This window comes from Anopheles maculipalpis, chromosome 2RL, assembly GCF_943734695.1.
Source record: "Anopheles maculipalpis chromosome 2RL, idAnoMacuDA_375_x, whole genome shotgun sequence".
Taxonomy (NCBI): Eukaryota; Metazoa; Arthropoda; class Insecta; order Diptera; family Culicidae; genus Anopheles; species Anopheles maculipalpis.
In genome coordinates this window covers 45,782,673-45,809,903 of record NC_064871.1, presented here as the reverse complement: position 1 = coordinate 45,809,903, position 27,231 = coordinate 45,782,673, and the positions used below count along the sequence as shown (strand labels likewise).

The window sequence follows — 27,231 nt, the reverse complement described above, 5'->3', positions numbered from 1 at the left end:
ATAATTTTGACCACTCGCGGAACTGTGAACGGTTCTAGGACAAATTGCTTTTATTGGAAACTCTACCGGTTGAAGCCAAACTTAATTGATGTTCAAGCTTTTCACATGAACCTACGACAAAATTGAAAATGAGAAAAAGGTAAATAACTTTTTTAGATTGTTTTGTGCATAATATTCTATAACTTGAAACAGGGCGGTTCGTTGGTAGGGTGAAAACGGGTGAAAACGTCAGTCTTCACATGACAGCTGCGGGGTTCAAATTCCATCCGGAGCGTTCTCCCGTAGTGAGGACTGGCTATCCAAATACGTCGTATCGGTAAGTTTAGTAAGCCATTCGATGGTAAGCGTGATCTAGTAGTGCGTAGTAACCAAGAAGAAGATAAAGGTGACTACATATTTTTTTGAAGAACTTGTGGTCCTGTCTAAGGCAGGAAGGTCCTTAATCCACGATATTGTTGTGTAGACGAAAAGACTAGACTGACAACTCCTGCATCGACAGACGATGTGAACCTTTTCATTTTTTGTTGAAACAGGTTCAAAGTACTTATCGCATTCGTTCCGTTCCTTTATGCAAATAAACTAGCTCCGTTCCGTTCCAACAATAACGAACAACTGAAGTACTTCAGTGCTTTCATCTATGATGTTCTAAACTGTGTAAAAAATCGGTTGCATATGTTGGAGTGCGCGGCCAAGACCATGAGTGTGCTCATTAGAATGAGGTCGGATTATTGCTAAACCTTGAGGACCTTCTTCAGAAAACTGACAGCAGTAGTATTTTTTGAGCCATCCCATGCCCATGCCACTGATCGCCGAGACGCTGGTTCGAACGAAAGGGTGGCCTCACTTCAGCAGTGGCAGCATGACTTGGAACAGTCATCTATGTGCCCATAGGCTGTAACAATTAGGGGTACAAATGATCAGCAATATATGGGGATCGCTTCACGGTGCGACTCTTGACATAATTAGTTCAGGAGTAGCCTTGGACCATTCCTAACGAATACAGTCATTTGGATACTATTTTGCAGGTCACTCCAATATTTTGAGCTACGTCTTCTTGCGATTGTTGGGAAAAAACTATTACGATATTAATAACTGTTCTGTTACACATTTTGCAAGGGTTTATTGGGTAAACATGGTTGGAAGGACAAACAACAAGAAAGAGACATCGCTTGAGCCATGATGAAGGCATTGGATCATTTCCATCATCTACAAACATCCGCTTAACTGGCGGCAGCGAACAGCTCGAAATCAATCGAATACTCAAACAACACGGTCGGTGTTGAGTCTGGTGTCGGGTAATGGGTAGCCTTCAGCTGCATCTTGTACTTGCCGTTCGGGATCAGCTTCAGCAGTGGGCTTTCCGAATCGAGCGTAAAGTCGTTCAACAAATACCGTCCCTTTGAGAAGTGAAATAATGGAGAGTAAACTTCATTATCTTATCTTTTTAATAAAATAAAACTTATAGTAGTTACCGGATTGTATGGGCACATGAGCGAGAAATTGATGAACTTGGTCGATTCTTTCGCAATTGTGCGTACGATCGGATTTTCCGACATTACCGGATCAACTTTACAGGTGTCCAGATCGATGTTTACCATCGTGTGGTATTCGCCCTTGATCAAATGCTGCAGATGCGGAGTAATCTACCACGTGAGTCAAACACATCGAGAGCGTTACTTTATATCATTTTGAAAGACCACAGCCACATTTCATAAACTCACGATGACGCTGCCCTCGATTTTCTTTGCCAGCTCAACGTCTGCACCGAAGGAGTACTTGTCATTCTGACTCTTGACGAACAAGTTACCGTGCATGTAGTCCTTGTTTAGCTCGTACTTGAGATTCTCGAACCGTACCACGGCGGCTGACTGGGGAGGTAGAGTAAATGCAATAAAATGTAAATCTTTCTCACACTAAAAGAGTCAATCTACCTGATCGATCAGCTGCACCAACAGCACCAATAAAGCACAGTGTTTAAACATTCTCGAGCCAGCTTCGTATCGAACCGCACGAAAAACGAACTACAAAAGCACTGCAATGAACGAAGCTGGATGCCAGTGAATTTATAGTGCTCGCTGTTGTGATTAGTGAATGCTGATAGCGTGATACTGTGTGCTGGATTATAATTGGAATGCAGGGAAGTATTTTTTAAATACGGTTAGATAATAGGGTTGGCTGTTTTGGAGTGTAATTGTGGACCGTTTGATTGTAAGTTGATCGTTAGAATACGCATTTAATTGTACATTGTTTTGTATGTTTACTTCAAGATTATTAATCGTAGTAAAATGATTGTCTTTAAGGCTTTTTATCATCAATAATCGTTTAAGATATTTTACTTGGAATCTTATTTGGAATATACATTTAGAAATGTTGTGGTTTTAAATAAAATCAAGCAAAGATATGTACAATAGAACAACATACCGCAGGCATCTTGTTATCTTGCCTGGCATTTAAAACTAACAAAATCATTAAAGCGTAAAGCAACTCTCTAGTTTGAAGGTAATTTTCCGGTAATTTATTTTAAACGTTGTGATCAGATGATAACATTCAGTCAAACAATTTTGAGTAGTGCTGTAACTTCTGCAGAGATCAAAACAAAGTTAATAACGATGCCTCAGTTAATTGAAGTAGCTTTTAAAATAAGTGTGTCTAATTATTCAAAAACGCACATGTAAAGTATTGAACTAATACTAAGTATTAAGCAACACGATCGTTCCTGGGCCCTACACACATCGTGCCCGATTATCGGATTGATCGGCAGCAAAGCAGGCTAACAGACATGTAACATTAGGTAAAATAAAGGAGTCGCAAATCAGAAGCCGAACGGTTCAGTTATTTGGAGAAGTCTTATACAGCACAAATGCTGGCACTGATCAAGATTGGCCATTTTGTGATTTTGTACGTGTCGTGCAGGTAAATTTTTAAATAGATACATAAATACAGTACTGGACAAAATAATTCTCACGCTTTAACTATTATTGCTACAAGCTCATTATTTCGTTCAATGTAATAGTTACAACAATGCTATCTTTAGGAAAGTTGTTACCCTATCATCAGACAATAATGTTGTACAAGTGAAGTTATTAGAATTATGCATGGCTTTCTAAATATATGCTATCTTTCACGAAAGGATCAGGATCGGCTTGGACAAAATAAATCATACACCAGATTTTTTATTAACAAGTTAAGCTTATATCAAATATCTTCTTTTATTTTTGAACCCTGAATTTTTGCTATAATCACTCTTTGCCTTCAGCACCGCTTCCAATCGACGAGGCATACTTTCAACGAGATTCCGTAGATATTCTGTATTAATTTTCTCCCACGCTGTTTTCAAAACATCAAAATAGTCGTATTTGTTGGAGATCAATGTTTTTTCGACTTTATGGTCCAAATAACACCACAAATTCTCTATCGGGTTCAAGTCGGGAAACTGGGGTGACCATTCGAGCACCTTAATTTGGTTAGATTTGAAGAACGCTGTTTTTTTGGGTCGTATGTTTAGGGTCGTTGTCTTGTTGAAAAACGTAATTTGTTTCTAGGCCAGTTTTCAATAGTGAAATCTCCAAATTTTCATTTAACAAGTTAATATATACATTTGCGGTTATAATTCTCTTGATATTCACCAAACTTTCGACTCCAGACCACCGGATCTGCGCCATACCCTGGATCGACGTTTTTGTCTAAACAGCTCATACTTGCTCTCATCGCTCCACAAAACGCTTTCCCAAAAGTCTGTGGACATTCACGTGTACTTTTTGTCAAATTCCAATCTCTTCCGTTTGTTTTGCATGCTTATGAAAGGGCGCTTTGATGCCAAACAACTTTTCAAACCACTCTGGTTGAGGCGCCGGCGTACGTTTCGGCGATTGACACCCAGATTCATCGTTTTCTCGATTTCCATGAAAGACAAGTTAGGGTTTTGCTTCGCCAACCGAATTATTATCGCATCATCACGACGCGTCGTCACGCAATGACGTCCTTGTCTAGATAAGTTGCGCCAATCCAAAGATTTCGTGTTTTTTCCAGATATGCTGCACAGCTCCAATAGGAATCGAATACTTTTCAGCAATTTACCGGAAAGCAATTCCTTTTTTGCGATCGCTTATAACCAGATTTCTCACATCGAGCGATATTTGTTTTCCTGACATTTTACACTTTTCATATGACGCAATATATTGATCCACTAGCTTTCCAGTAAAAGAACTGTTAAAGAAGCCACAGGGCTGCTAGTTTTACAGTTCTGCAAGAACGTTAGTTAATTATCACGGCAAGAAAGAAATGTTTTTTTAAGTGTATGATTTATTTTGTCCATGCTTAATAACCAACTGTTGGCTATAGCAACTTCTTGGAAGCAGATAAAGCTATTTTTAAAATGTTTCTTTGCAATACTTAAAACTTTAATGAAAATGCTATAATTGTTCCGAATAAACCATGGGTTTTATCTGAAAAATAAAGAAAATACTGCTCAAAGATCATTTTTACTTTACGCGTATGATTTATTTTGTCCAGTACTGTATATAGTTTGTAATGTGACGCCAATGTGTTTTAGAACTATGTATTAGTAGCGGATAACTGCAAACAACAGAACTATGGAGTCTGTTTTGGATTATTGTTATCCTAGTTGAAACTACATTTAAATCACATGTGCTCTTCTCCGTCCTTTAGAGGTTATTTACAGCTGCAGCAGAGAGGTTGTGTGTTATTGCAAGTATTTCAGAATAAAAAAAAACCTTCAAGCTTATGAATTTAACGGACATCTAATACCGAACACGTTAGATTTTTTGTCATATAAAAAAACGAACATCGTTATATGAGTTGAGTAAATGATTGTCCGCTTTGATATTCTAAAAAGAGGATGCAATATCTCGTTGAAAATTCACTTGAACTAAGCTTTTTTGGGTATCCAATCATTAATAATTGAATACTGAAGGGTAATTTGCTGCTGATTTGCTGATACAACCCTTTTTTTCTTTAGTTGTGAAATAGTTTCAGTATCAATGTAGGTTTAAAAAAGTACTTCTCACTGTGAAAATTCCAATATAATTTCAATACAAAGATCTACTAAAGCCATTTTCCATGCTACAGCCGATTAGAGATAATAAAACAGTCATTTGATCTCTAAGAATTCGAAGAAGAATCACCACCGGTAAATTCGTGCAATAAAACATACCTCATGAAATAAATAAATGTCGCTAATAGTGGTTTATATGTGTATTTATTTTGTGAACAATCCCCCAGATAGTATCAACGGACACGAGGACGCTTCAAAGCCATTCCACGTGCAGTCTTAACGATATCGATTGACTTATGTGTCCTAGAAAACATTCCATGAGATGTGGGCTTGGTATGTGTTCCCAGTTGCTCTGTGACAACATCCAGCCAGCGTCAGGCAGATGCCGTCGTCACTCGTGAAGCCTAGCCGTCGAGTAATTAGCTACTGATTCTACCTGACGTGGGAGACAACATTTGGAAGATTAGATCTTAGGCCCCCGACGTCGTCGTCGCCGTCGTTTCGCTATGACGCAAGCGGTCGAAACAGGTAGGATAAGCAGGACGAACTTTGTCGTCGCCTCAGTAAACTTACCTTCACGTTGTTAGGTGGAAATACCTTCCCATGTTGTACCCGGGACGACTTCTAACGCTTAAACACACGCACACAACGCACACATGTGTGCAACCATATGTGATAGCGAGAAGGGTATCAAGGTGACGGCAGGTTGTTTATGTTTATGGTTGTTGACGTTTAGGACGCCAGACTCACAGCACACATACTTACCGTGTTTTGGGACAAATATTGGAAAAGATTACACCGCAGGATAACGGGTGTGCAGGCTAGAGGGTTCGAGGTCAACCTGGCAACGGTACAGGTAGACGGACGATACAGGTAGGCAAGGCGTACGGAACGCATCGGAATCAACTTTACGTCGCGTGCTGTGATGGTGGTGGTTCTTTGGATGCTTATGGTCGGAGGTAATAATGAGGCGCCATACCGCAAACAACACACTAACGATGCCCGAAAAGCTGTCGGATCCGATTTACGCTGCCAACCAGACGGGAAGCTCTTTTTATTTGGAAGGAAGGATAGATATTGTGAATGATTTTAGACGATGGAATGGGAGAGATGCTATGGTGTGTGTGTGTGTGTGTGTGTGTGTGTGTGTGTGTGTGTGTGTGTGTGTGTGTGTGTGTGTGTGTGGCAACATTGACCTGACATCGATCACGATGGCTAACTGGAACGCAGTCAGTAGAAGAGCAATGTTGGGACGTAGGTTAACATGTACTTCCGGTAAACAATTTCAAATCAGGTCACCGGGGCTCTTAACACTCTGAGGAATAATTGTTAATTATTGTGCATTTGAAACTGAATCAATCATCGTAATCAGAAGATATTAAATTGAGATATGATTATTGAAGATATTACTCAAGACAGGAAATTGTATTTCTCCATCGTTCCAATATAGTTGTAGAAATGCCGACGTCTCGACGATTCACGTATGAACTTCATCACTTATTGATATCCCAAGACACACGCAAAACTTTCGCAAGTCTCGTAGAAGAAAATCTGACGCATGAGGCAAACGACGTTCTTCCATCTCAGCCGGAAGAACAACCGGAATCAACTCTTTCTATTTGTTTCTACTAGAACAATAAAACAAAAATCGAAAAAAAGAAAGAATGCAACGAGCTACGATTGTAAAGCAAAGCAATTTTTATGTAAACCGCTCGCTTTGACTGTTCCGGAAATGTAAAACCCATCCACACTGCACACCGTCACGCAATTCCTCGCCAATGACAGCGCCCCTATGTGTGCCCCTCCTAGCTTTGCAGATATCGTTGAAAGGCGCCTGATTGGGGTAGCTTCCTTTCGGGTGACCCTTGCCAGGGATGAAGTTGAAGCAGAGTTCCTATGGGGTGTGAGGGAGTGGGGGGGGGGGGGGGGGCATGATTGAAAGGGGGAAAAGAAGAAGGATTGTTTTCGCGTTGTGTGAGCTAAGCGAAAGAAAAGAATGTAACATTTCCTTGTTGCGGTCGTGTTTGAAACTGTGGTAGTGCCAAAGTGATGCAGATAAGCGAAGGTTGTCGTTTTTGTTTTGTGTTGGTGGGCGAATAAAGACAGGAAATGCCAGTGGTAGAGGGTAAGCAGCGAGTGTGTTTTGTTTGTTTTGTTTTTTTTTTTGCCTTCTTTTGCCGTTACGATTATGCTTGCCCGGATGAAGATGGCAGTGAAACTGACACGTTCGAAATGGCGACGACTTCCGGGCGACAACTGGCACTGAAGAATTCTCCCCGCTCGGTGTAATACATTGCATGTCAATGCTGTTTCGCGCCGGAAAAATGCTTCGGAAGGCGAGATTTAAATTGGAGTGGCCAAGCAGCCAAGTAAGGAGTGCTGGTTGTGTGTTATTGTTTGTGCTGTTTCATTGAAGATGGATGGTTGGCTGGAATGGTACTGAAATGGTTGAGAAATAAGCTGCTTCGACAGTGCTTTAGGCTAGACAAGGGTTTGCACAGTTTTTGGGTTAAATGCTGTTGTGATAAAACATTACAGGGAAAGAAAATGAAACGGAAGATGATGATAAGATGATGCAAAAATTCTTTGAAGCAACTTTGTGAAGAGGATGCGATCTGTCATAGATAATGGCTGATTTGAGGAAAGTGGTATTATAGGTCGTTTTGTTTTCTAAATACATATGACGGTTTTGTCTTACTTTTCAGTGGATCATATAATTTTTTTAGGATGAATGGGGGTTATTTTTCCTTATTCATTCTTCAAAGTATTTGGGTATCAACCCTACGAGAAAATTAGAAAACATATCTTACAAATGAAGATTGTATAATTAAGTAATAATTAACATCACTAAACAAGTAGAACTGTAGGGAAGGGTTGACCGTGAACCGAGAAATGGAATAGTATATTCGAAAGCGGGAATCTGAGACTTGGGATCTGAGCAACAGCAGATGTAACCAAATATCTGCAGATGAAAGAGATCAACTAAAGCTTTTTCCACATGATCATTTTTTAAAATACTTTTAAGGACGGCCTGACCGTATTGCCACAAGAGTGATACATCCATTCAAAAATTAAACTTAGTTGGATCTTTTTACTATCCATCGATCACAGAGCAAACCGCAGCGGCTGAGAAGATAGCTCCCGTAAAGGCTTTGTAAAATCAAAAATCAATGTTATTCGAACGCAGTTTGAAATTTTATAAAATAACCCGTGCCGTAGTCATGTTGTGTTCTTTTGATGCAGAAATGTAGGCATTTTGTTGGTTGCTTGTCAAATATTTTATGATAAAAAATAGTTTTAAAGTAATTGATTGATCACTTGTACAAATGGTTTCTGTCTCATGGTGAAGCAAAAGAAAATCGGGCAACATTTAAAGACATTGAAATATAATTTTGAGATGAATTGAAGACATTATGTTGTTTTAAATCGTATCCTACCTGCTATTTCATGATCCATCCAAACGGTTCCTGTTTGCCATTATCTTTACTTTCATGTTCTTTCTTCCATTCATGTTAGCTGCAGTTCCTATTTCCGATGTAACCGTGTTCCACGAAGACCGGTGCTAAAGGTGCATTACCTTTGCAGACATACGACAATGCACAACACAAAGCTTACCGCTGGTTTGTCTTTGTTATGCTGTACAAAACTATTGTAATCGCGATACCGATGACATTGTTGGTTTCAGATTACCCCGTGGGAAGGTCATTCGCCGGTCGTGGTCGTGGTACACCGTGTACCTGTCTCCCACCAACCGATGGAGCATTTTCAAAGATCAAAACATATCGTGTAAAGCGTTCGGTGGCTCAGATCTTTCAAACTCGGACCGGTATCGGGTCCGGTGCGCCATACTTCAATGCATCTCGTTGCTTACGGTATTGTTTTGCCAAGCAACACGGTTGCAATGAGTGGTTGCGGATCGGAATGCGAGACCCGTGCGCAACGATTATCCCATGAAATTTGACACCGGGATCGGATCCGGAGAGCGCATGATTCACCCCGGTCGCGAATGATTTACGGCCACGGTCATGATCAATGGGGCATTGCTGCTGTGCGGCTTGGCCAGTTTCGTCCAGTGCTGCGACAAACCACGTTGCGATGAAGACGATGGCGCGCGAAACGATGAATTACTGTTAATTGCCATCCAAAATATGGTCGCCAAATCCGGCCGACCTGATGGTCTGTTTCTAGTGCGTTTTCTCAGAACCTTGTACTTTGTGTTACCTTTATTGCATCACTGGCCATTTGGGGTTAAGATGTTTAATTTGCATTATCGCATTACGTCCCAATGCTGTGAGCGGTTTGGCAGGCCAGTTTTGAAGGTTCTGCCATAACAAACCTGACCAGCGCAATGAATCTTCTCAGAAACATCACATCATAACGCTAAACCTTGTGAACGCGGTAAGCATCTGTATAATAAAGGCATTTTCATCTCATGTTTGCATTAATTTGTCAACGACTAGGCAAGCTTATGGTTAATTTTATTACAATAAACCTGTTATGCCTTAATTAACACGTAACGTACTAGAATGATTTTGGGAAAAGAAGTATTATGTTGATCTTCCAATCGAGTGCCATTTTGGTCTTGGAAGTTAATCTGATTTTGTAAATAATGTGTGCAGTGGCAATTCAATTTAAAAAGCTAAAGCTTAAATTTTTTTTGAAAGTTTTGATAGAATGTTGCTCCAAGGTCTAACGTTGGCTCATGTTAAAGCAAGTTGTCCTCCATGCCATTAAAAACAACTCCAAACGGAAGTTAGATGGGTGATAATAGTGCACAATACAAGAATTCTGACCATGAACAACGGAAATGCGCAACATAAAGTAGAGGAGGTCAACCCAGGTACACTTGAAATACGAAAGACAACACCTTGTTTAACGGCTACTTGAGAAAAATCTTGAGACAAATATGGATTTTAATAAACTCTAAACTATGAAGAAGAAAAATCAGTTCATCAAGAGTAATTCTATGTTCTGTTACTTACTTACTTATCAGGTGCTGCAACCGCTTTGGGGTCTTAGTCTGCCGCAGCAGAGTCTGGAACCGCTCACGGTCTCGCGCCGTCGTCCGCCAATCCGTTAGCTCGGCCTTGATGGCGGATGGATGATTCTGGGTCGTCCGGTACCATGCGTATAACATGGCCAGGCCATCAGAGCCTTACAGTTACAGTTCGTACAGCTCGTCGTTGTAGAGGCTCCTTCCACACATACGGGGCCAACAATCATTCGGAGCATCTTTCTCTCGAACGCGGCTAAGAGGGCTTCGTCTGTTTTGGACAGGGTCCATGTCTCAGAGGCGTATGTGAGTACTGGGACTATAAAGGTACGATACAGTTCCAGCTTCGACCGTCGCGACAGGTTTTTTGAGGTGAGATGTTTCCTCAGGCTGTAGAATGACCGGCTGGCCGCATGCATCCTAGCACGCAACGCTGTCTCTACGCTGTTTTCGGTGCTGACTATTACCCGAGATAGGTGACAACTTCAAAGCGATCACCTATCCGTACATCATCCCCACGTAGTTCCGGATTTCTTAGTAGGGCTGCTGACGGTGCCATCATCAATTTGGTCTTTGCCTCGTTAATCTGCAACCTGAGCTTTTCTGCCGTCTGCTCGATCATTTGGTAGGTCTCTGCTACCTGGGGGAGCCGCAGAGCAATGATGTGTATATTATCAGCGTATGCCATGATCTGAGTTGACTTATAGAAGATGGTTCCCGAAATCTCCACCTTCGAGTCACGGATGGCCTTCGCTAGCGCCAAGTGGAATAGAAGACAGGCGAACCCATCTCCCTGGCGCAAACCTTTGGTGGTAGCAAAGGACCCTGAGAGTTTTCCATCCACCTTCATCTGGTCCACCTTCATCGTTGGTCATGGTCATTCTAACAAGCCAAATCAGTTTGGCCGGGATTCCAAAAGAGCTCATGGCCTCGTAGGGTTTTACGACTGTATGCGGCCTTGAAATCTATGAATAAATGGTACGTGTTCATCTGCTGTTCAGCCATCTTCTCCAAGATTTGCCGCATGGTGAAGATGTTCTATTGCATGATTTCAATTTTTGAGCCAATCTAATACACAGTTTTTGGGAAAAAAATCATCAGATTAATTATAAACATAGTACAGACATTATCAATGTTTGTAGCTGCCAAACGTAATTTTATCAAGCATTTCTTTATTTATTTTTCTTTACCAATTATTATGACGGAATAATGCCGTACTGTCACCACCGCTTGTGTTGAATAAATTATATGAAAATATTGATAAGGCATTTGCTCCTTATTCTTTGTCTTATCCCGGGCATACTAGTTTTTTATCAAGCATATCTCCCTAAAATATTAAACATTCATCTAGTGCATCGAGATTTTGAAATACTCTAGTAAAAAGCAACTTCTCCATTCTGGAAAAGGTGCAAACATTTTTGAATTTCCAGATAAATTGTGATGTTACACAACTTATTGGAACTATCATGAAGATGATCTGAGCTGGATCTATTTCGCAGACTAGGAGAGAAAACGAAAACTTCAGGGAATTCTTTTGATACTTATTTTTGAGGCTGCTGTAGGACGATCTATTTTGTTTCGATCCTCTAGGATCTAGAATAAAATCCTAGGATAAAATCCTAGAATATAGGATAAAGTTCTAAATAACAGTGACTTGTTTGGTTCCAATCAAGATATAAAACATGGCTTTATATCGCATCGCATTGAACAAGGGGGCGGTTCAAATAAGAATAAAATCACTCCAAGTTCTGGAATGTAGTTTTCAATACGTGTTATGTTTTACCATGTCCAAATTTTGAAAAAAGCCGCTGCTATAGTTAAACCTTGAATATAATTTCTTAGTGTTCAGAAAATGCTAGATTATTGCGTTGTAATCAAAGAGAGTACAGCTAGACGTTTTTAAATAAGAAAAATATTTTACTTCTTTTAAGAACGACGTCTTGCTCCAGATTGTATTTTTTAAAAATATGTTAGGAGGATAACAACGTATAGAGTATTAGAAAAAATAAGAAAAAAGTATAAGAAAAATTATTAGGCACAACATGACGGTCTATGGACGGTGTAAATCCCATCCACAGACATTCAGTTATGGGTGAAATATAGTCAAGAAAAGGCAAAATGGCAGACCAAGATCTCGAGGAGTTTTATACCCAAGTAGGTATTCTAATATTTTTATCCGTCACGGTATTTATAAACTTATTTCAAGATTTAAAAGAATGCTGAGGAAACACTAGAAAGATTCTTTGGACTACGCAAATTGATGTCTTTAATTTTATTGAAAATATTTTAAGTAACAGAAATCGTCTTCGCTTACTCGCAAAATATTTGTCTAATTATCCATCTATTCATGAGGTTGAGTCTATGATTAGGCAACATAAACAAGACATTTGTTTGTCGTTATCATTTCCATTTAAATTAGAAATAAAACGTCTCTCACTGCGTTATCTACCACAATGGATGAAAACGTTAAAGTGGCGTGTTTCATCCATCAGAAGGGTACCATGTCACACTTTGCATAGCTATTACCTCCCTCATGTAAAAGCAACCCTTGTCGGTATAAATAAATATAAAGTTCATGGAAAACAAAAGCCTCAGTAGTTAATGGTGAGGGAGGCGCCCTATCCCGTGATGCGTAATGTCCCAAGCCTCGATGATGGTTAAAAGTACTCCAAACACGAAATGGTCCATTGTTCGGCTGCAGTTCCATGTTGGTGACGTGCTGCATCACATGGTAACGTTACGATGCGTCATCAAGCGCTGTTCCGGTCAGATCCAACTCCATTTCCGGATGGGGGATGTTCGGAGAAGTCATCATTTACTGTTGTCATCTTTCGTACACTGTAAATACACCGCTTTAAACCCGCTTAGTGCGACATGCTTCTTTCACTTGCCATCGAAACGACGTTCCAATTTATTAGAAACAAAAAAGAAAAGAAGCATACGCACTTGTACTGATAGAATGACCTACAGCTCAATGTTGCTGGAACGGTGGAATTTGCAGACCACCTCACACACAATGAACATTCCATTTCGCCGATCGTTTCGAAGTCGCGAAGGCTCCTGGTTCGATCCGGACGGATTGTTTTTTTTTCTTCTCTCCAATGTTTTGTTGTGCGCGCGTTCCTCTTTCGTAAAAGTAAACGTTCGCCATGGGTAGGGGGTCTCACGATGACAAACGGTCAAGCTGGCAGGCCGGTTGGGGCCATTGACTGTAAAACGTAACGTCACGGAACGGTGTGGCTTGCACGGTTTAGTTACGCCTTTCGAACGGTGCCATGCTGTGTTTTTATGCGTCCCACTTCATCATGCCCTAGGATCCAGACCCCCTCCCAACTCCACCCACGATGTCATACATACACAAACACACACTGCCCGAGAACGAACGGCTGGCATATTGTGTAAAGATCGAATAATAGGCACGACGCTTCGGTGAGCGGTAAAACACGCGGTTGAATAAAAAGCCTCCCGGTCGAAGGGTTTGTGTTCAGCCCGTTTCCAACTCCAACCCCGCGCGTGACGTCCCAGTCAAAAACGGTCAGCCGAAAACACCCTCTTCAACTCTCAGCTGTTAACCCCCACAAAACGCTAGAGTGTAACGAATCTCTCTACTAGCGTCAGTCACCGAAAAACGGGCCACATGGGCGAGCAACCGTAACGAAAGTGAATTTCGGAGTGTACGAAACGCAGCGACGAAAACTTCCCGCTCACTGCATGCGTTCGGTGAGGGTGAAGCTGTGAGAAGAGAGAGAGCCTACACGCAATAAATGTGTTTCTCCTTCTGCAGTTCGGCAGAGCCTGCTATTTCGTGAGCTTGAGATGAAGTTCACTCACTACTCACCATCAGTGTACATTTCATTCACTTAAACTCATCTTACCTCACACAGTGCAAAGTGAACGGATTTGTGTATGATTTTTGGCGGCAATCGTTTGTTTTTTCTCCTGCGTGATAGTAATTTTGATACGATGATACTGAACCTGACAAGTCGCCTTAATTATTTTCCACTAGTATGTAAGGGTGTTTGCGTGGGTGTTTCATTCACTTCGCTTAATGCATCCGTCACGGTTGACGAGATGCGATCTTCCGTTCCGTTTCCGACTCGTTACACATGCCTGAGCTCGTTGTGCCTTATGGCTTTTTTCCCCAGTTTTGTATGTTTTCAAACACTCGCTACCTTTCTCCTGCGTGCATAGCTCACGAAAATGCAAAATCATATTGTTCTCTCACATCTCACTACCTTCCGGATTTATGCTGCATTTCGTCGTCGTCATCTTCACTGTCGTTGCACTTTCTCTCCCATTCTGTTCTCTCACGCACTTGATTCACTCACGCAGTGCTCACTCGTGTACAGTCGGAGTTTACATTCTCAGCTCAGCTCAGTTCTCATCAAGACTAGGTGAGCCAAAACTGTGAGATAAACAACGAAAAAGCACACCCCGAAAAGCACAACACCCGACGAAGGGTGAACGAAGCATAGATCGAAAGCATCGAGCATAACAGTGCGCTCTCGAGGGCTACGGTTCGAGTTGGTCGCTTCAGTCTGGTTGTCGCGTTGGTCGCATATGGAATAAGACACGCAGCAAAGTGACAGATCTCCGGCGAAGTGACAGATCGCACCCACATCTCGGGATGATGATGATTGTGACACACACATACCCGAAGTACGCGTTTAACTGACGTGAATGTGTGACAGAGTGTGAAGAGTGTTAACGATAGTGATTTGTGCCATTGTTACGTGTGTGGCCGATTGAATTGTTGGCGTATGTTCTAATAGAAATAAAATAATTTTTCTCAAAAATTACTAAGTGACCGAATCGTTGCAGTGTTGTGAAGGTAAATATCTAAAGAAAAGTTTCTTTCTTCAAAATTTGTGGGCAACAAGAAAGTGAACGTGTGATGTTACTGGTGATTTTAAAAATTAGGATTAATTTAGTGATTTTTAAATGGTGATATTATAGTGATCTTCACATGTTAGTAATTACATTCAACATTTTCAGTGTAAGGGAAAACCCTCCGAGTCTTGCAATTACTGTGTGCACTCAAACCTATCAGCTGTTCTTTGTTGTGGCTATGAAACATGTGAACAAATCCTAGAAATATTCCAAAACAATCAAAATACAAATTGGAAACGTTGGATTGAATATCTTGGTGCTAATTCTTAAACCCTGATAATGATAAGTTTATGATAAGGCAAATTGTGTCATCCGTGCGTTGGGCATTCCGGGTTTAATCACTTGAAGTTCTGGGCCCTAAAAATTGGCCTGCGTATCAATTTCCCAACCCCATTAGCCGACCACATTATGGTGCAAAATGGTTTCTGTGATCGTTATGAGTGGTCGTTAATTTGTTGCTGTTGTGCTTATTTCATCCTCATTTCGTCCTGATTTTCTCGGCTGCTTTTTCCAAACGCGCGCGTGTGCATGTGTATATATGCTAACTTATCCGTAGGAAGCTTCCTTTAACGAGCAAACCGTTAAAGTCGCCAAATTTATCCGGCAAGTTTATCCTTGCCCATTTCGACCCACGGTTCTCGGGAAAGCCCTTTTTGCCTTCTGACGCTGAGGCATCCCAACATCCCGTGACAGTGTGTGTGTGTGTGTGGTGTTGGGGGTGCGCGATGGTGGTGTATAACAACCCCACGGAATCCCGGAGACACACGCGCTGAGACAGCAGCAGCAACGAGCACGAGCATCGTCAGCAGTAAGAAGCGGGATAATTAATTGTGCCATTAGTGTTGGAGCGAGCGAGCGTGCGAGCTGGGAGTGTGGTGTGAATGTGATGCTGCGTTTGTGAAAACCGGTCAAAGAGTCCTTGGTGGAAAAGGATAACGGTGGAGTGTTGTGTCCCAAATTGGATGTGAAAGCAAATTTCCTTTCCGATATCCTTAGTCCGTGGAGCGGTGATGATTTCAAGTGCAAATTGAGGAAGCTTAGCGTGTTGTGTGCACGGGAGAGTGTGTGTCTGTGTGTTTGTGTGCTGCTGTGTGCTTGTATGAAGGTGCACTTTCTGGGGATAAGCAGCAAAATAACGATCGTAGAATATTAAAGGGAAAGTAAATGAAGTGAACGAGATCGTTCAACGACTGCAAATATATCCCACCGGGGAGGAGTGTTGGGAAAAGTTTTCGATAACATTCTCCGTTCCAATCGAGTGCAAACGCAAACAATAGCCCGATCCGGACCAAGGATACTCGTGAATGTAAGTGACAAAATATTTACCCAACGCATGCCTGCCTACCGTAGCCGTGTGCTATAATACCCTTGCTTTCCAACCAAATCTTTCCCAACCCCTACACTAACCACTCAACCACAAACACCCCGGCAACACCTGAGAACAGAAGAGGACTTTAACCCAAAATTACAAACTTTCCATCCGGGTCGTCGTGGTGAACTTTCCGGGCGCCAGGGGTTCGGTGTCCTGCTTGCCGGATATCCGGCACGGGTGAAACTGCTTGGTAATCGTGTCAAGTTCGTCCTTAATTCAGAAGCGGCTTCAAACGAGCGGCCTGGGCTAGGTCCCGGATGCTGCCAATTCGAGACTTCTTGAGGCCGTTGAGTGAAGTTGTCTCGGGTTTTATTGTGTTCGATAAATATTTCAACCTCGGAAAAGGCAACCGCAACACTTCTCCCACGTAAGTCCCACAGGGCTCGGTTGGTGATAAGTAATCCACACAATTCTAGTCCACACGGTGGCCATATACAGACGGACGTTGCCATCCGGTGCTTAAAACAGTGGAAAGTTTCGAGTCAACTTTTACTAACCTACACCCACCCCCTAGATCTCAGCTTGAAGGGTATTGTTTGCACGAAAATGGGAAAGTGATCTTGCTGCACGGGGGCGTCCCCGTGCACCTACCTTGTCGTGTGCGTTGACAACAAGTGGGAACAGGTTTACGCCACTAGTAGCTATTTGTTGTTAAAGTTTTATTATTTATGGACTCGGATCGGACTCCTTTCATCGGTCCTCGGAACGTAATGGGTAGTTTTGCATGCACTTCAGCATAAAATGGATGTGTGTTGGTGAACGGGTTGTGATTTACGATCCAGAGCCTGGTGCTGGTTGGAAGTTTTAATTCACAATGTAAAGTTAAATTATGACACGACGGAAAAGAAAACCAAGAATATTCTTTTGCAAAGCGTTGTATAGGAGCAGTTGGTGCAATTATTTTCCCTTTGTAAAGTATTGCAACTCGAAAAAACAATGTCAAGGTCCGTCACAAGCAATGCGCACATAAGTCTCATAGGTTTGTTTGTAAAATTTGCATTCAAATAATCGGTTTGAGGTGCCCTTTTGCGTACCGCAAAGTCTTATCCACAATCAGCACAACACGGCCGCTTCCCAACAGCTTTGAAGCATTTTGTTGCTCGGGAAAATAATTTCAATTCAGGGATGCAAGCGCAACGGGCGAAGAAAAAATAAATAAATCAACCGCTTCAAACATTGTTAGCTGCCTGTTTGACAGCTGAAACCACTTCCGGCCTCAATTGTGCACGGCATCGTTAGGCGTACCGGGACTGCGGCCGACAAAGCGCAAAACGGAAGCTGTGCCGTGATGGAAGCAAAATAAATTGATATTTAAACAGCTCCTGATCCTTTGCGTCGCATTGTGGGCGCACACCGTTTGAAGAGCTCGCACGGTACGCTGCCAGCGAGCGAAGCAAAGTCCCGTCCAACCCGCAGGCATATCGAATTTATCGGTTGAGCAATTGCAAATGTGATATCGATTTCGGGCGAGCACTCGAAGTTCGGGACGAGCCAGCGACATCCATGTGAGGGGGGGGGGGGGGGGGGGGGTATTCGACAAAAAGCGCCCGCGGTTCCATCTCGGCGATTTCAATGTACACTACGGTATTGGGGATCGAATGTTACCTCGTTGATCTTCGGGGCTGAAGGCTTTTTACGGGGTTTCGGCAAATGTTTCCCACTACTTTCATGTGCAGGTTGTGGCATTATTGTGTGGCAGTGCGGAATTGCGATTTAAATAGATGAATTTGGATGAATTGGGAAATTCTTGCAATTGTTCGGCCGGTAAAAGCGCTAGAATCCGGGCATGGTAGCGTACAATTTAGGATAAGATTTATGGTTTTGCGGCGAAAGGCTTGAGTTGAAGGAAGAATTCTTATTGCTATACATAAGGTTGAAGAAGCTTTAGGACTTGCTCATCTACAGGACTTTGTGTGTGTCGATACAGAACCCAGCAGTTCCTAGACTCAAAGTATTGGAAGATGAAGTGTGCTAACTTTGAGAACTATTGTGATCAAAACATGATGCTTGTATGCTGCTTATTGGAAAGGTACGGCAATAAATATTAGATATACCAAAAAATTCTTCTTATTACTTCAGAGCGGCGTCTAACATGTCTTCCCTGAACGAAGCGCCATTAAAAAATAAGATTTTTCACGAACACCTTCACATACTTGCTTCAAAGGATTGTAAATATTGATTTTGAGTGATTGTAAAACTTGTGCAAGATGTTCTTCTCCACTTGATCTAATAAGTTGCCTAATAAGTTTAAGCTTAGAGCATATAAAGTCATCAAGACTAGACCTCATCGTTGTATGATGCATGTTAAGTCCATCGGCTTGACCAAGAAACCTGATCCTGATTATGAATACTAAACAACGAATAATTAGGAGCATCTCTGGTATATTAGATGGAGGATTATTGGATCATTGCATAGTAGGGGTTGCCCGGTGGTGTAGGCAACAGCGGCGCCGGCTTTCAAATGGCAGGTTCGGGGTTCAAATCCCAGCCAACTACGTGATATCGGCAAGTCTCGTAAGCCATGCGATGTCCAATGTGACCTTAGAGGTCGTTAAGCCAAGAAGAAGGTAGTAATACATTTTAAGAATTAATCTATTTGAAAGGATACAGTATTGTATATTCATGGTATCGTCACATTTACAGCGACTTTCAGATATTCCATGAGGGTAAAGGGACCGTTCGGTTTAAATCAGTTTGATTACTGCTAGAGAATTGTTTAATACTACGATATGTAGTGGTCCGAATTCTATTCAAATGTATCACAGACACATTTGAATACTACATTTAATAACATGATAAAAAATATATATAAAAAGTGGCTTGTAAATTATCAAGGAGAACTCCAAAGAAGTATATACATTTCTCAAGACCATGTCTTCTCAAATGTTAAACTACCTGTTCCAGAAATCAGCCGCTTTGCTCCAGTGAGTATTAATTTATGCACCCGGGCGCGTTATTGCAATTAAGCTCACGTTGCAACACCCCTAAAACCAAGCATTCTCGCTAGCAGCCAAGAAAGCTATTTTGATTAATGGCTTGACGGAGGCGACCGCTTTCCGGATTACCGGTAATTGGTGACGTGTACCAAGGATGGAAAATGAGCATCATTCGCTTTACCGACCCAGCTTCAAACAACCATTTCCCATGCTAAGGATGATGTCCTTCAGCAGGACACACATACACTTCGACGTCGCAGTGCCGTGCTGTTCTGACCCGGCGCTGTATGTGTGTGTTGGTAATGGTTGTTTTCTACCAGAGCAGCATCAAGCATAATCGTCTCGGACAGCAAACCACTTTCGAAAGAGCGAAATTCTTCGCACTGGCGCGAAAACTCTTAAGCTTTTGCGAGAAAATTAGAAACACTCCAAACATCACTGGGACTGGGCGGCCAGTCCCAGTGCCCAAGATAAGCCCAACTCTCGGAAGTGGGGTATGGTCCCGATGTACCGCAACTTTGCCGACCAAAAACTTCAGCCTCGGACATTAGCTTTGGCGTCGTTCCATAAAATGCCTCCCTTAGTTTCCTTATTTGCCTTACATCGAGGGTTTCTGGGCCGCGGCAGATCAGACGAAAGTGAAGTTTTATGTTTTTGCTCCGAGCACAATTAGATTCGGCGCAATATTCGCGCATTTGCAATTTTCTCGGTCACCACCACCGTCTGGCTATGGCTTCGGCGAAGAGTCCTGGGTGGAGATGTAATTTTTCTTCTTCTGGTATCTGGTGTTCTGGTACTTTTCCTGCTTGCCTAGTGAATGGTTCCCTTGAGCTCGTTACGTTGTCGGCATTAATCTCCGGTTCGCGCGAGGTCGTCTTTCTTCAGAGGTCCGCTTACTGCTACGCTGCTACACTCTGCTGCACCCACAGGCATTTACAGACAGAAACAGCCAGTGGGCAGAAGGGAAGGTGATTTTTTTCTTCACCCTGAGCAGTAAGTTAAGGCCAAGACATTCCGGTGTCATTAGAGGTCCACATGGAAGTGCTGAACAGGAAGGTCAAAAATAATTCAATGATAAATGATTCACTCAGCTTCGTTGAAAGCACACTAATTTCGTGCAAAACGTAGATATTTTGCTTTCGAACTGTGAATTGCAATTGTTATCGCAAAATCTCAAAACCACAATCCTGCAAGATCTTATGCCATAACGTATCGAATTACTAATGCAAGTCTCGATGCATAAGAAAAATTGTAAAATTTCTTTTATCATAAAAGTTTCACACAGATGAACACATTACCAAAGTTTTCACGGGATAATGCTTACAAATTCCAGGCTTCCGCCCCAAAATGTTTTCACCCACCCACCCATGAACCATTATATTGGCTCAAGCTTTAAGCGAAAGAGCTTTAATCTAATTACCGTTTAATATAGCACGTTGCTTACCTTGCCCGTTGTTTGGGAAAAACTCGGCAAACACTCGTCTGTTTGTCGAAAATCGATGGTGTATTGATGAAAACTTTGTTTTATATTTTTCCAAGTAGCACCCGGCTATTCCCTGAGGCAATAGACTGGGACGCGAGAGGAGGAGCGAACCTTTGGGCCGTTAGGCCCGTCGTGGGCGAAAACATTCAGACGGACAGAGGGGCGCTCGTGGTAAGGTTGATGGGAAAAGTTTACCTTCGATCGCTCCGTCCAAACGATTCGGTAAGGTAGCCGGAACGAGCGGGACCAAGGATGAATGTTACTCGCGTTGATGAATTCTGTCTGGGCTTGCAAGAATGTTGACTGGTATCTTTGTCCGTTTTTGAGGAGCCCAAACATGAAACCCTTTCCACCGACCGGATCCAGAACAGTACAGAACTTGGAATTTCGTTTTCCCAGTCGTGGGGTTGGAGATTCAAATTGTGGCATAAAATAACATTTGCCTTGTCATCAGATGATTGTTTCGTTCGTTTGTTTGTACGCTGGTCGCACAACAGGCTCTCAATACATTTCGCCGGGAAAATTGTTGAAGGTTGGTGCGGTACTGTCGGCCGTCGGTACACATTCATCCGTCATCGGCAAACGGCATCCCAGTATTGCCGAGCGAAGAAGTATGAGAAATTTGATTGAATTTCGGTCGCCTTCGTGAAATTGATTTCCGTTTTCCCTCGGCACACCCAGCGAGCGTCTCGCGCGAGTAGGTTGAAGGCTAGTTGTAAGCGGACGGGTTTTCTTGGAGAGTTGATGACGCCGTAACGCCTCGGGCGTGTTTGTTGAGCGCGTTTTCTCGTGGCCAGATCCTTCCGAAAGCAACAAGCAGCTTGCCTCAAAACGACTTAACAAATCGACTTCGCACGACGAATCGAGTCGTGCAATTTAATTACTTTCCATTGACGATTGTGGACGAAGCGTAATTGCTGTTGGCGGGGGGAGGTGAGCTTAGAAAAAAAACGACACGAGCGGAAGCAATCGAAGTCTTTTCTGAGAACAGTTGCGCACCCCTTACACTGTCGGGCGTTTACCCCGGTCAGCAGCAGGCTTAACGATTACGCTTTCGTAATAAATGTCACCATTTTCCGCGAAAAAGTTACCACCCACCGCCTTTAGGCAATGGTAGAAAAAGCCTTCGGACCAGGAGCAAATATCCTTTGCTGATCGATAGGGCAACATGGAGCTGTTAGTCAACAGTAACGAGTACAAGACGTTTTACGACGCCGTATTGGGACCCACCATTTCCCAGACCTCCATGATGGCACATAATGGAGCGGTTATCTGACGGTGCCAGCCAGTCTCCGGCAGCGGTTAAATATTTCACACACAGTGCATGGCGTTGGACGTGGCGGTGGCTGAACATAGACAGTTCTTGGGTTTCGATTTGGTTCCGCGTCAGTTTACAGTGCGGGAATCATCGCTTACAATGTTGGTGATCCGATTTGCCGTTTCCGGGGATTTCGCGCGGCAATGGGCGGGTGGCACTGTATGTATTTTGTTATGCTTTTTTCTGCAGCTGCTGCTGCTGAATAGAAAAGTTGCCAACACGTTCCAAGAATTTTGGCGTCCAGCATTTACAGCCAACATTCACTTACCAGGTCCGAGGTCCTGGAAAGGATTGAAGTTTGTTTGAGTAGCCATTAGTGGATAAATTATTGGCGAAGGACAGTTGTAATTCAACGTACTGCACACGCTAGCACAAACAATTACTCTTCTGTGTGGCAAGTGTGTCGAACGCAAACGGATAGAATTGGGATGAAATGGGAAGATTCAATTGTATCCTCTACATTGATGTATACTTGGGTTTGTAAATTGTTTTACGATTGCTTGTCTTCCTGCATTATCCATTTTGACGGTTTTGGTATTAAATTTCATAAAATCCATTGCGGCAGTTGAATGTAATAAAAAATTTCCTTGAATACAAAAAAGACGACAGTTAGTTTTTGATAATAAGGTGTGAATTTCCACCACTTGAAGTTGAACGGTTGTGGTCTACCGCAACTTGTATTGCCTAAAGGAAAACCGCTTCACGCACGTGGTTAATGGTTGATGATTAAAGAATAACAAGTCGCACCTCATTACAAGCCTTGTGGTTTTCGAGTCGCTTGTCTACACATTGTGGTGATAAATTGATGAAAAATGCCTCCAAACACGACGAAACGGACGAAACTGTTACACGGTATTATCATTAGCGATTCACAATTACGGTTCCAGCTGCTGCAAAAGTGGGGCTCTACATTACCAAAACAACAACAAGCGCATTTTGCAAAGGGTCGAATGACAGTGCTGATGATGTTCGCGATGGACAGCTTCAAATGAATTTTAAGTGTGGCACGCTCAATAATATTGCTTTTTTTTTTTGCTGTTTACTTAAACTCAGTTCGCAGATCAAACAAAGTGTGCTCAATTTGTGTTTGAAAAAATTGTTTGTTTATTGATTTTCAGTACGATTGTCAATTCTGTCGAACAATTCACCCGTTGATGTCTGTATTCCGATCTGTTGGGAAGTTGGGCAGTTGTTAATGCAACAAAATTGTAGTTCCATGTACGTGTGTGCCTCGTACATACAAACACAAATTTGCTGCTGCTTTAAGCTACTTAGAAAGGAATAACAGAACGGATACTACTCCGTCTGTAGGTTTGTGGCCATACACAAGAATAAAAGGTGAAACAAGGAAAAATGCGAACACTGCCAGCAAAACAATCGTATCAAACACCGTGTTTCTGCAAGTTTATCCGTCTCCCGGCAAGCTTATGTGGAGAAGTTGCCAACTGTTTCGTCGGAAGGCGCACCGGACTGTGGGTGAAACTTTGTTTAGGGGCTTACAACAACGGTAACAGTTCTGAAGTTCAATAAATGTTGTTTCTATTACGATTGAACGGCTATCGTCAAGCAAGAAAGCAAACATCATCGTATTCGATACCAGCCCGTCATTTATCATCATCATCATCGTTGTAGTTGTTGCAATTGTTCGAATCGGTTGCTTGTTTCGAGCTGTAGTGAGGTAGAAAGAACGTGTTTTGTATTCTTGAACACTTCTAGCGTGTTAGAATGCTGAATTGACTATCCTGCTGCAGGTAGAATTAAGTCAAGGAAAGCCAGAATTGGCAAGCGAATACCTGTAATGCCAAAGAAGATGAAGAACGCTTGTAATAATACAATTTACACTTACTAATTTTAAATATTTTCAGTCTGTAGAGCTTTATTTGAAATTGGAATAGACAAACTACTGAATTATTAGTGACAAAAGAATGTTTTTGTTGTTTATTTATTTATTTATTTATTTTAATTCAAATTGTCTGCCTCTCTGGGCTACACAATGTGCATCCTTAAACTAGGGTAGGTGGGGGGGGAATTATTTTTTTGTTGCATTTAATTAGAAAAATCAACTCTAAACGGCCAATATATCAAAGTCATTTTCATTCGACTTACAGCCCGGATTGTGAGCGAAAACTCTTTTGTTGGTCACATGGGGAAATATTAAGTCTAGTTTAAACAAAAAAAATCTGCTTGGTTTAACAACTTTTGAAGGTCATTTCGGTCAAATATTTCTACCAAGACTCCTTGAAATCACTTAATTGGATAGTTAATCCTCCACTAAACGAGAATGGATGGGTTTTGAGCGTCGGACCTGTTATGAGCCAAACAGCATCGCTATCTCCTTTGCCATTTGATTGCTATATTTATTAAATGTCTTAATTTAATTTGGTGGCGTATATCCAAGAGATTAAAATTTCAATGACTCGGATAAAACCAATAGATTCTCGTTGATGATGTTTGTAACGTTGGTTTCAGTTATAAACTGATAATTGGTAGCTGAATACATAAGGAAATTAGTGAGGAAAAAAATCTGCATGCCAAGTTGAGTCACACGATCTTGCTGATCAGTTATTATCACCACAACGTTATAAGATTGGAATTCGATTGTGCCACTTGGTAGAGATTTTTAAGAATCAGATACTTTCCACAATTTCATCGTTAAGTTTATGCCTAAGGAATTGGTAGACTCATAGAGCTGGTTGACAGTAAAGGACTTATCTAAGTTGAAGAAGTACGAGTCGTTGCAGTACAAGGCCGAAAGTTGCTATAAAAAAATGGATCTAAATGTTAATAATGTAATATCATATGAAGACCGAAACCCTACCATCAAATGTGACTTTTCATTTATCCGCTTAGACAGAGACAGGTATCTTCGGCAAAGAAAGATTTACGAGTAAAATTGAAATCTGTGTTTCTTTTCGAAGAGAGGATGTTTTGTCAAATGTTGAAATTAAATAGAGGCACTGCTTTCAGTAGATTTGCTCCGGTTTTAATAATTAGGCCTCAACCAACTGTCAAAGTTAGTAAATAGATATACTGAGCAGAAAATCCCCTCTATGTCACATGTAAATCAATTGTGATATAATTGAAAAACAATCGCAAAACTAATCACAGTTATTTAGGTGAAAGCGATAAAAGTATTAGCTTGCTCAAACCTTTCTTTGCAAGAAGAAAAAAGAGTATTAAAATAGAAAATACAAAGCTTTCCTTTGGAGTGACCGTACTAGCGGGCGGATACGCTGCACTTATTGGTCGGTGCCGGCCAAAGTAGATACCCATGAAACGGTAGATAAAAAAAGGCACCATGCAGTCACCGGAACGGTTGCGTTTCGTTGAATTGTGTTTTTCTTTTTGGTGTATGATTCCGCCGATAGTAGCCGTAGTGGTATACGAAGCGGAACCGGAAACGCACGTGGATGATAAAGTTTTTTCTGTTGTTGTTCGTGGCCATTCTCTTGACTTTCGCTCCACCACCATCATTATCGATCTATTGCACTGATCGATTTTACCGGTTTTCGCGAAACGAAGTGGTTTTGTCGGCCTCTATCTGCTCTGCCACACTCGACGATGTCACACCGGTCGGAGAAAGTGGAGGTTTTGCTTTAGTGATGTGTTTTTAGTGTCGTTTAATTGAATTGATTTTTGCGGTTTTTAATCATCGAATGTCGAACGTTCAGAGGCTTTGTGGTCATCATGCATGCGTCGCTAAATTTAGCTCAAGCTCGGGAATTAAATTCTACTTTAAAAAAGAGTACTGGTAAATGAGATGCAGACCCAGGCTGTACTACGAACTACGAACTATAGAGTCATTTACTCAAAAAGCCGAAGATTTTGTTGAGAAAACAACATTGCAACACACTAAGCAACATTCTAACCAGTCTTCTACCCTTACCCGACCCCAGTGTTTTGAGTGCTGTCCAAGGCCACAGAAATAGTTTCTTGACTTGTGTGGTGGCGTAGTTTGTTTTGTTGTTGATGCCAGAGCTAAGTACGGTAAGACACGCAACATACACAAAGCCGGAAGACGAATGAGTACGATGTTTATCAAAGCGTGAAAGTCACCTGGCGCTTCTTTCGAACGCTGTACCGTAAGTGTAAAACCAAAGTCCAAAATAGTGGCGAAGACTACGAAACAAAAATGTGCTTGGATAAACTTAGCCGCAGAAGAACCTTTTGGGGCATAAATCCAAACACCCTCAACCATTTTGTTCCGTTTCGATAACTATTCAACGTTGTACCAGAATGGCGGACTGACAAACTGTCATGTGAGAGCCTCGGGTCGCGATAATATTACAAGTTAAAAAAATGGGTATCATCTTTGTCGCTCTGTCTGGCAACCTTTGTCCAAGACTGGTTGAGTGTATGTGTTTCGTGTCGATTCGTCTTAATATTCGATCATTTTATAGCCACATTTATTAGCATTGTCTTCTGTCTTTTGCTTTCATCGATTCATTCTCACTGCGAAGCTAGGCCAAGGCGCGCAGGATGTCGAATGCTTAGTCTAGCAGACTGCTCCTCGCCATATCATTAGCCTAATTGAATATAAACATTATCGTGCTTAATTAGACAGAACAACTCCACTTGTTCCCTGGTTGGGCAGGACTACCCTTGGTTGGATTGAAGGTCCTTTCTCTTCGGAAGGATAGTTTGACAATGTTGAGTGCGTGTGTGTGTGTGTTTTTTTTTGTGTGGCCGTCAAGTGATGTTTGTTTCAGTGACCGAGTGACCAGATCGGGGTTAGGTTACTGGGGAAGAATGATGTTCGGTCGACATTATGCATGAGTAAAGGAATCTTGCCATTCATTTGGGAGGATTATTGATAATCCTCAGTTTAGCTATATTTGTTGGAAGCGGAAGCCTTGACGAGATGCTTGATTAAGATAATTTAAGTACATGATTGCAAAATCACCGAACAGTGTATTGTTCGGAAGCTGGCTGTTATCTACCCAACAGAACGTCTTCGTTTATAGTGGACGGACGGAGTGACATAAAAATGGTACAAAATATTAAGTAGTATTGGTCGAGCTTAAGCGACCTATATAACCACTCTAAAAGCCTTTAGCTCATTATTATCCTGGCGTGTAATTGACATTGAGAAGTAGAAGATCTCCGATGGTCGATGCATTAGCGAGGCTAGTCCGTACTGCTGGTGTTTGCCTAAGTTATGGTAGCATAATTGAATTTTATGATGATTATGTAGCTGATTATTGTGTTGTTTGTGGGCCAGTTAT

At 41.9% G+C, this 27,231-nt stretch overlaps 2 protein-coding genes across 2 annotated transcripts in view; both read right to left on the bottom strand.

The window, feature by feature from the left end:
* Positions 1–27,231, bottom strand: part of LOC126556961 (bromodomain-containing protein 8) — a 238,854-nt gene that overhangs the window by 51,099 nt on the left and 160,524 nt on the right. The window lies entirely within an intron of this gene.
* On the bottom strand, positions 1,221–1,985 carry LOC126559198 (uncharacterized). Its single transcript, XM_050215322.1, has 4 exons — positions 1,932–1,985; positions 1,722–1,868; positions 1,473–1,643; positions 1,221–1,397 (listed from the first exon to the last, which is right to left on the bottom strand). Exons 1-4 carry the CDS (start codon positions 1,980–1,982, stop codon positions 1,221–1,223), a joined length of 546 nt encoding a protein of 181 aa, XP_050071279.1. The 5' UTR covers positions 1,983–1,985.